At 43.9% G+C, this 10,589-nt stretch overlaps 1 protein-coding gene across 2 annotated transcripts in view; it reads right to left on the reverse strand.

The window, feature by feature from the left end:
- The window catches only part of LOC142472300 (cholesterol 7-desaturase nvd-like), a 61,682-nt gene extending 51,404 nt beyond the window's left edge, over window positions 1-10,278 (reverse strand). The window contains exon 1 of one of the 2 annotated variants that reach the window (XM_075579302.1): window positions 9,527-10,278. In XM_075579302.1, coding sequence (XP_075435417.1) covers window positions 9,527-9,992 — 466 coding nt within the window. In that variant the 5' untranslated portion in view covers window positions 9,993-10,278. The remainder of the gene's footprint in view (window positions 1-9,526) is intronic. The other variant, XM_075579301.1, reaches the window with a different exon arrangement.
- Window positions 10,279-10,589: the final 311 nt, after the last annotated feature.

Raw genomic sequence — 10,589 nt, forward strand, 5'->3', positions numbered from 1 at the left:
TACAAAGTTGCACAACAAGTATATAGATTCTTTGCAGGATGTGACTGGCATTTTAAAAAACAATTTCCTTTGTGTGCACAGCATGTTGAAAGTAACTTATGTTGGTCAAAGGTAACATTGTAACTGCATTCCAAGTCCTAGAAGGCACACAAGAAGAAAAACTGGTAATATAAAAAACAAAAAAAGGTAAAGATCACTGATTTAAAAAGGCAATTTAAGCAGCAGTTTCAAATAGTGGTTTTAATATATGCAGCCTTTGATTACCCAAGCTGCATTCATTCTCCCGTGATCGATCAGCAAAATCCTGCTTCCAGGGTTCACCAAATGGCCGCCTTTCAGTTTCAATCAATCCTTCCGTTAGTCTAACTCAGCAGCTACAATGTATTCTTATATTACCAAGGTAACATTATTGTTACAGTTTACACGTGAAACGGCTGGGAATGTTTGTAACAAATTATTATTAACAGGAAGGTGTTAGGCACACAATCAGGATTTTTAAATTTTTATAACAGGAGCACCAAACTATTGCCAGTTTAGGTAAGAATGTAAAATTATACATTGTCACATGCTTTACATATAGAAGGGGAATGTAGTATTTCTGCGTTAAAAATGGAAGGCCGCGTCCGTGGTTAGTGCGTGTGGCGTCACGCACGCCTGTAGCAGGAGAGATTTGTGGCCATGGGTAGACGCGGCGAGGTGGTGTGTCCGTGAAGTCACAGAGCTCGTTCACCCTCATTGGGCGAACCGCTCACATGACCCGGCCATCTCGCGACAAGCAAATTTGTTTTCTCACGCATCGTGCACTCTATGGCCTGCCTAATATATGCACAGCATTTTGACCGCGCCCCCTGCACAGTCGCGCTCACTATTGACGCGGCATAACAATTGAATAAAAAATAAAAAAGTATTATCTAATCAGAACCGATTTAAATTAAATAAAACATGTAGGAAATGACATGGATTGCTCCTTTAAGGGGGGGGGGGGAGAGAAAGCTTTAAACGTAGATTTAAAATTAATTTTTTTACATTTATATTTAAATTAGCACAAAGCCTGCAGTGTGTTATTCACATCGGCTTGTGCTCTTTATGCTCACTTTCTCCAACCAACCTTAGTGGCTAACTGCAAAGGTAACGAAGGGGTCAACTGTCCAGCGCATACTCCCCCTTCCCCTCGAGTGGCTTAACCACTCACACCCCATCTCCCCCCCCCCCCCCCATAGACTAATGCCCAATATCATCATTAGCCAAAAATGGCCAATAGTGGTTTGGGGCTTAACCAAAATAAAATACAGGAGGGCCCTTGGTATACGGCGGGTTCCGTTTCAGGGGCCCGTCGTATAGTGAAAATCCAGTAGTGTGGTGGTTAACAGCTGGTAGTCAATTAACAAACACCACTTGTGCGTTCTGAAAAACTTGCAGTATAGCTTCCAAGTGGAAGAATATACAGACAAGAACAGACTGCGAAATCAGAACAAAATATTTTTTTTTTTTTAAAAAGGACACATGGGGACAGGTTGTCACAAATTACTAGATTAGAATAGGTGTATGAAAGCCTGTTGGTAAACAAATTGATATCTAAAGGAACAGAGATGGTAGAGGCCAATACAGTAAGAGTTCGAGATATAGATAGATATATCAAGCACTCCAATGTAGATATCCAGAAAGGCCTGGTGCTAGTCCCATAAATAATGTAAAGAGTACGTTACCATCCAGCGGGGCAGCAGAACAGCAAAGAGAGACAGCACTCAGAGGTAAGTCAGCAAAATGTATTGAAACAGACACAAAAATCAGACGTTTCGATTCCCAGAGGGAAAAGATACATCTGGGGATCGAAACGTCGGATTTTTGTCTATTTCAATACATTATTTTGCTGACTTACCTCTGAGTGCTGTCTCTCTGCTGTTCTGCTGGATGGTAACGTAAATATATATATTCCTCCTCCCTGTGCAGTACGCGAAGAAATCAGTATCTCGAAAGCTCTTACAAATAAAAGCATTTAGTTAGCCACAGAATGGTATTGTCTATTCCTTTTTTTATTATTAAGCTTGGCTAACACGGTATAGATACATACACACATGGGACTAAGGCCGCTCTTGTAGTGCAGGCGACGGCGACCGATGACGTCACCCGTCACCAACCGCGAAAGTTATCATTTAACTTTCAGCGACTGAGTCATTGATTGGTTCAGAGACAGTCACATGTGGTGACTGTCTCCGAAAAATCAAATTTACACGGCTTCCAAATTTTTGGTTGCGACGTCGCTTGTCACGCTTACTATAAACGCTCACGACAGAGTCAATTGTTTTGGAGCAACGTCGCGTCGCCGGCATTATAAGCGCAGCCTTAGGCTATGCCAAAAATGAAAAAGCCATGAAGCAAATGGGGTCTGAGGGTTTACCAGAGATAAATGTACACACACTGTGGGCCAAGTATGTTCTATGTAATGGGTCTACCAAGTTGTCACATACATGCACCTCTTTGTACAATCTGTAAAACAGTGTCTCATAATTAACATTGAGACCCAATCAGACGAGACACCTATACCAATTCGGAAGCAAAAAAAAAAAAAAGAATAAAGGACGCAAAAAACGTCAAATATCTTTATATAATAGTATTGAATCAACAAAAAACTGCAATATACTTCCTTCTAACTTTACCTTACTACCTTTAATTATTTTTATAGCAGGGATTTTTCCATCTTAAACTTATACAATGCAAAGCATATTGTTTTATTTAATACAGGCATACCCCGGTTTAAGGACACTCACTTTAAGTACACTCGCGAGTAAGGACATATCGCCCAATAGGCAAACAGCAGCTCACGCATGCGCCTGTCAGCACGTCCTGAACAGCAATACCGGCTCCCTACCTGTTCCGAAGCTGTGCGCAAGCAGGGAGACTATAGAGCCTGTTACACATGCGTTATTTACATCAGTTATGCACGTATATGACGATTGCATTACAGTACATGCATCGATAAGTGGGAAAAAGGTAGTGCTTCACTTTAAGTACATTTTCGCTTTACATACATGCTCCGGTCCCATTGCGTATGTTAAGGCGGGGTATGCCTGTATGGTGTTTACTAAACACACATTACTATAGTAAAAAGCTAACTGACAAAACCCTAACAATAGAATTATAAAAAAGCATAAACATACACTACCCCCGAAAAAAAAAAAAAATCTGAGTATTAGAAACAAGCTGGTTGACCCTTCCCATTCAAGAGAATGGAAACATTGAGTTTTATTATCCAATAAGAGGGTCCCTTTTGTAGCCCAGCCATGGGATGCGCAATCTTTTTCACCTGCCTGCTCTCCCTCTCCTTACCTTGGCTCTGACTTTCTCACGTCGCGCTGCCATGGCAACGTGTCTCCAGAAGCAGTCTGAGCCAAGGTAAGTGAAGTTTAGAGGCCTTTGCCACTCCTCTGGCATTTAATTTAAATGCCTTCGGGAAGCGCACGTGGCCTCTAAACCCTGCGCCCAGTGCAGAGAATCTCGCCCCCAAGTCCATGGTGAATTTACTCCAAGCAACATGCATGAACTAGAACAAAAGGCTTTATTTTTTTAATCATATTTCTAACCCGTAACCTTACTGGGAAAGTGACCTCAAGTATACAACAAACAAAGTCCCAAGGCTACATCCCATATGACAAGTTATAGATGTCACTGTTTATTCTTCTCATAACTATGGGTCATTTAGTTCAATACTTTGGCCAAAATATTTCAAGGTTGCAACAACAACAACAACAACAACAACAACAACAACAATAGCATGTTCTTGTATAGCGCTGCTAGTTTTACGTAGTGCTTTACAGAGACATTTTGCAGGCACAGATCCCTGCCCCATGGAGCTTACAATCTATGTTTTTGGTGCCCAAGGTACAGGGAGAAAGTGACTTGCCCAAGGCCACAGTGAGCCGACACCAGGAATTGAACCAGGTTGGTTTATCAAATGGCCAAGAAATGGTCACAAAGAAGAAACCCACTAATTTGCACTCAGCCTATAGTAAAGCAAACAATAGTGATGGAACTAATTAGTCCCAGCATACACTTGATGCAGCAACCAAAACAATAACATTTTAATATATACTTAGAACTCTTCTAGGTGCAAAAAATAATGTTTACATGTAGGTATCCTTATTCCAATGAATGCACAGTCATGTACAATAGTACCTTATAATTTGTGATGGTAGGGTGTCACTGATTTCAAATTATTTCTAGACACCTTCAAAAGTGTGAGTGTGAGTGTGAGTGTGAGTGTGAGTGTGAGTGTGAGTGTGAGTGTGAGTGTGAGTGTGTGTGTGAGTGTGTGTGTGTGTGTGTGTGTGTGTGTGTGTGTGTGTGTGTGTGTGTGTGTGTGTGTGTGTGTGTGTGTGTGTGTGTGTGTGTGTGTGTGTGTGTGTGTGTGTGTGTGTGTGTGTGTGTGTGTGTGTGTGTGTGTGTGTGTATTATAGGGGAGAAGGAGTGGCTCAGTGAGTAAAGACAATGACTGGCACTGAGAGTTTGAAGCAGGGGAGCCTGGTTCAATTCCCGGTGTCGGCTCCTTGTGACCTTGGGCAAGTCACTTTATCTCCCTGTGCCTCAGGCGCCAAAAAAAAATAGATTGTAAGCTCCACGGGGCAGGGACCTCAGCCTGCAAAATGTCTCTGTAAAGCGCTGCGTACAACTAGCAGCACTATACAAGAACATGCTATTATTATTATATTAAATCTATGCTCATTCACAGAACATTTAAGCAAGAACAATCACAAAACGCTTGTTAGTAACAACTCAGGGTATATTGTAGTCAGATCATCTGTAATATATACACATGAATAGTCCCAGTGTGTTGAGTAGAGTATACACACCATAATATATATATTGAAGAGTGTGAGATGCGGGATTTGATCGGAAGAGGGATTTCATGAGGGGAGATGCTGAGACAGATCTAGGAAAGAGTAGAGCGATTCTGGCAGCAGCGTTTAGGATAGATTGTAGGGGAGACAGGTGAGAGGCAGGAAGGCCGGACAGCAGGAAATTACAGTAATCAAGACGGGAGAGAATGAGGGCCTAAGTCAGAGTTTTAGCAGTCGAGCAACAGAGGAAAGGGCGTAACTTTGTTATATTGCGGAGGAAAAAGCGACAGGTTTTAGAAATTTTTTGAATGTGAGGGGCGAATGTGAGAGAGGTGTCGAGTGTGACCCCTAGGCAGCGTGCTTGGGCTACTGGGTGAATGATCGTAGTTCCAACAGTAATGTGGAAGGAGGTAATAGGGCCAGGTTTGGGAGGAAGTATGAGGAGCTCTGTTTTAGCCATGTTGAGTTTAAGGCGACGGAGGGCCATCCAGGATGATATAGCAGAGAGACATTCAGAAACGGTTTGTACAGCAGGTGTAAGGTCAGATGTTGAAAAGTATATTTGTGTGTCGTCAGCATAGAGGTGATAATTAAACCCAAAAGATGTTATTAGCTCACCTAGAGAGTGTGTACAGAGAAAAGAGAAGAGGTCCCAGGACAGAGCCCTTGGGTACCCCCACAGAGAGATCAATAGAGGAGGAGGTGTTAGCTAAAGAGACACAAAGTGCGATGGGAGAGGTAGGATGAGATCCAGGATAGAGCTTTGTTCCGAATACCAAGAGTATGGAGAATGTGGAGGAGAAGAGGGTGGTCCACGGTGTCAAATGCTGCAGAGAGGTCGAGTAATATGAGCAGAGTGTAATGACCTCTGTCTTTGGCAGCATGGAGTTCGTCAGTTATTTTAGTGAGGGCTGTTTCCGTGGAGTGAGCAGTGCGGAAGCCAGATTGTAGAGGGTCTAGGAGAGAATAGGTGTTGAGAACCTATACACATACATATATACAGTGACTCTCAAAATAGCGCTTGCCACAATATATCAGTAAGATACAAGTCACACAGCACTGTATTTCAATGCTGTGACCAGTAGTAGTAAAACTGACACAAATGTAACTGTCGCACACTATGTATATATTTATGTGTGAAGTTACTGAGCTCCTGTGTAGCAGGTGATTACTCCTGCTATACGAGGGGTTAATACCCCTATTGAACACAAAAACGCTATTTTGGCAACACCAGCTCTGTAATTGAGTTAGCTTTATGCTGATGTAGTTACACAGTGAAAACCCTTAAAGTATAGGAGTTCATACAACCATTTATCCGGTGTCTGCTTAGTGTCTTGCCCGGCATACTACTCCGGAGGCTGACGTCATCAATCAGTGCGTCGCCAACAACCCGACTATCGTTTCGCGCTGCCAACAGGCGCTTCTTCAAGGAGGAGTGTACATATGCTCCCATCAATGGGGTTTATATACCACTCCTGGGGGTGGGATTCTGGGTGTTTGTAATACATATAAAGCGTCCCTATTGGTTGAATCCCACTATGTTCCTAATCATAATTAGGAGGTAAAAACGCAACATTTTCATTCATTGTTGTGTTAAACAAAATGAATAGTGCATGCCTAAAGTCTCTGACAGGCATCTCTCTACAAGATCATGAGTCCCAGTAATAATCTTGATCAATACTGATTTGCCTAAAACCGAAGAAACAAAATACCAAGACAAATCATTACGTGCTAAGAGGTGCCAGCAGAATTGGGAACACTTGTGTACATAATAGATACATGTAGGTTGCATAATGAACCGCAGTGACATATAAATTGGGATATAAAGATGCAGCTTACTAGATATATTAATTCCCTATAGTACTTACTACATCTTAATTATGTAATGGTGTAGGAATGTGATCTCTCTACATGAGCCGCCCCTAAGGTCAATACGGTCCTTCTAGATAATACCATATATTAGCTAGCTAAATGTATGATCACCGTGCAGCATAGATGTAACTATAGTCTCAGGACTAAATGAAAGGAGAATATATAAACCCCTCAATTAGTCCCAAAGGGCTCAGTGTCTTCAAATTGAAGATCCACCTGCATTCTTTTTGCAGGAGTTTTTTTATTCCAGTCTCCTTTTCGTGGCCCTAGGGGTACTTGTTCTATCCCTGCAAAGTGTAATGTCTTACAGTCTCCATGATGCATACCATTAACGTGTCTGGCCACCGGTGTATCATGGCCATTCCGTATGGATCCTAGATGTTCTAATATGCGAACCTTTAGTTGTCTGTAGGTTTTGCCTATGTACATTTTGTCACATGTACATGCAATCAGATAAATGATCCCTCTGCTGGTACAGTTGATAAAATCTTTGATCTTGAATATATTCTGCTTGTATCTGTAAAAGTTTTTTTTGGGGACATAAAGGCACATACTTTACATCTACCACAAGGAAAGGATCCCTGTGGTTTTTGATTCAGCCAAGTCCTTGTGAGAACAAATTGATAATGGCTTCAAACCACTCGATCTTTGATGTTTCTCGATCTCCTACTGGTAAGTGTAGTAGATGGGTTCAGTACCTCAGCCAGGTCCACATCCTCTCTCAGGAGATGCCAATGTTTTGTGAATATACGTTTAAGATCATTCCACTGTGGGTTATAGGTGCTAATGAAACGTATCACTTCCTTATTCTCACTCCTTTTATTTTTAGTTAGGAGTGTGTATCTCTGTGTGTGGAGTGCTCGCCGGTAAGCCTTCTTTACCACTCCCTTACTATAACCCCTCTCATAGAAACGTTGGCTCATTTCCCCTGCTTTTGTGACGAAGTCTGCTGTTGTCGAACAGTTTCGTCAAAGTCGTAGAAATTGGCCAGTTGGTATGTTTTTTATGAGATGGTCAGGGTGATGCTATCGGCTTTTAATAGACTGTTTGTGGACATTGGTTTTCTAAATATGGTTGTCTCTAGATACCCATTCATTCCTCTTTTGATCATAATGTCTAGGAAAACAATGCTATCTCTGTCAACTTGAATAGTTAATTTTAGATTGCACGTGTCATTAAGTCTCCCCACAAATTCCCGTAAAAGTTCTTGTGTCCCCCTCCACAGCAATAAAATATCAATGTAGCAGACCCACAGTATAATGTGGTCCGCATACATTTCCAGGGCATCGCCGAAGACCACGGCTTCCTCCCACCAGCCTAGGTAGAGATTAGCATAGGTGGTCCCCATTGCCGTGCTCTGGATTTAATGGTAGTACTTCCCATCAAAGATGAAAAAGTTACTGCTTGGTGTGAAATCTAAACTATATGAATTCATTGTACAGTTTTGCCTTCATATTTCTAGATCTTAAGAAATGATGGATCGCTTCAAGACCAATTCCATGTGGTATACTTGTATATAGTTAACCACATCCAGGCCATACCCTAACCCTCACTATTGTTTGCTTTACTATAGGCTGAGTGCAAACTAGTGGGTTTCTTCTTTCTGACCATTTCTTGGCCATTTGATAAACATATATATTATTCCCCATGCACCGCCATTATGTTTGTACTATTGAATATTAAGGTTGAGCTGTGATTATATCCCCTTAATCCATTGAACCAGGTTTCCCTACTTCACACTTAGTGCCAGTCAGTGTCTTGACTCACTGAGCCGCTCCTTCTCCCTGCAGTTTCAGCAGTTCCAACGCCACCAATTTTATACTATATCCAACTTCTATTAATCAGTAGATCCTAGAACACATGTGAATGAGTAGTCTATTAAGAGATCTCTTCCCCCAGAAGAGAAGATGAACTTTGCTGTAGCAACAAGCTGGGAAGTACTGCTATAGCGCTATATATATATATATATATATATATATATATATATATATATATTTTTTTTTTTTTTTTTGCACATTAATTTTTTTTCCACTGTTTGTTAAGGCACTTTTCCTTTTATCGAGTTTTAATTGCATTGTAGTTTGCACATAGCACACTTAGTGCTTCTTAATTTTAACCCCTTAGGCACCATATACATGTCACTCACCCCCTGCTGTTGGCTAGATTGTGTTCTCTATGGCGTGGAGGAAATACAAGACAGTATAACATTAGCAGTGTAGGACCTGCTGAAAGGGGTCAAACCTTGACGTGGTTGCAGACTTTAAACGTTTTGGCCAAGGGATTAAACTAAATGACCCCATACTTCTGAGAACAGATAATAGAACATAGGAGAAATAGTAACAATCCCCTAACTGGTGCTACAAAATATCACAGCGTGGTATGAGAATGTACCAAACAAATCAGGGATCCATGTGAAGTGTACAAATTAATCCACCCGAATGCACAATACAGTGTGTGTGTATTAAGAAATCTCACTCCTGTGTAGCCCCATATAGTAAGACCAATAAATGGGACATTTACAAACAATTGGTCCCCAAAGGGATCAACAGAAAGACCCTCTATTAGCATGCACTGTGGTATTAAGTAGTTAATCATGGTGAATATTAGGAGTAAATACGGCTCCCTCCAAATAGATAGGGTCTTAATAAAAACACAAATAAGTCCCCGCGAGGGAGACTTCTTCCTATTAGCAGATCGCGCAGCCAGCGAGTGACACTTAACCCTTTCTCTGCCAGAGGGGGTCAGCAGCGCATCGCAGAGCACGGGACCCGGCACAGCAGCGATCTCCCGCCGCAGCGATCTCCCGCCGCAGCACTCACCCAAGGCGGTGATGTTCCTCACTTCCCCGGGCCGCAGCAGGTGCGCCTCCAGCACATGAAACCACCCGTTGGGATACACCGGCGGCAGGTCCCCTTTCTTCCTCCTCCGCCGGATGTCGTTGAACGTCTGATAGCGCGTCCTGCCCCGCTCGGGGATGTATCCCACCTCCTCCGGGCTCCGCAGCAGCTCCAGGGGCTCAGTCAGCTGCCGCCAGACCCACCGGCCGAGCAGCAGGGAGGCGGCCAGCAGCAGCAGCAGGGAGGAGGGGTGTGTGACCGGCGGCAGCAGCCAGGATGCGGCTCCGAGGCCCCGGGCTGCTCCCCCCTGCGCCCAGCTCCCCGGGGGGAGGAGGGAGTCCGGCAGGAGGTGGGCACGGAGCAGGATGCTCCCGGCGCTGCCCAGCAGCACGGCCCCGCCAACGCACCACAGGGACAGGCAGAGGAGGGATGTGGGGACGGACTCCATGAGAGCGGCGACGGGCAGAAAACTTCCTTTTACTCATAGAAAAAAAGTTCTAATTATTCTTTAAAAAAAAAAAAGACATATTTAAAATAGCTGCCGCCTCCTTGTCAGTGTGTTACGCGAGGTGCTGATATACTCTGCCCTGCAGATAATTGGCGCTACCCACCGCCACTTCCCTCGTGTGTCTGCAGCTCGCGCGCCCGCGCTCCCGCCCTTTTATAGCTGTCCCAGGACACCAGTCACGTGCCGCGTCTGTTGCCAGGTCGCGAGGGGAGAGAGCGCGGTTGGTAGTTGGAGAGAGCGCGGTTGGTAGTTGGGGGCTCGCGGCGGAGTCGGGAGGTAGGGGGGGTAGGGGGGGCGCTTAATGAAGCAGGTTGCCATAGAACCGGGTCTCGCTCCCAGGCGCGCGGGCAATGCTGCTCCGCTGGTTTTACCTGACAGTTAGCACGTGCTCACTGTGGTGGGCGGAGATCACTTTCAGAGACTTGCATAGATGGTGAAGCCTGTCAGACCCACCCAGGGCAGCCACTGCCAGACCCACCCAGGGCAGTCACTGTCAGACCCACCCAGGGCAGTCACTGTCAGACCCACCCAGGGCAG

This window comes from Ascaphus truei, chromosome 21 (assembly GCF_040206685.1).
Source record: "Ascaphus truei isolate aAscTru1 chromosome 21, aAscTru1.hap1, whole genome shotgun sequence".
Taxonomy (NCBI): Eukaryota; Metazoa; Chordata; class Amphibia; order Anura; family Ascaphidae; genus Ascaphus; species Ascaphus truei.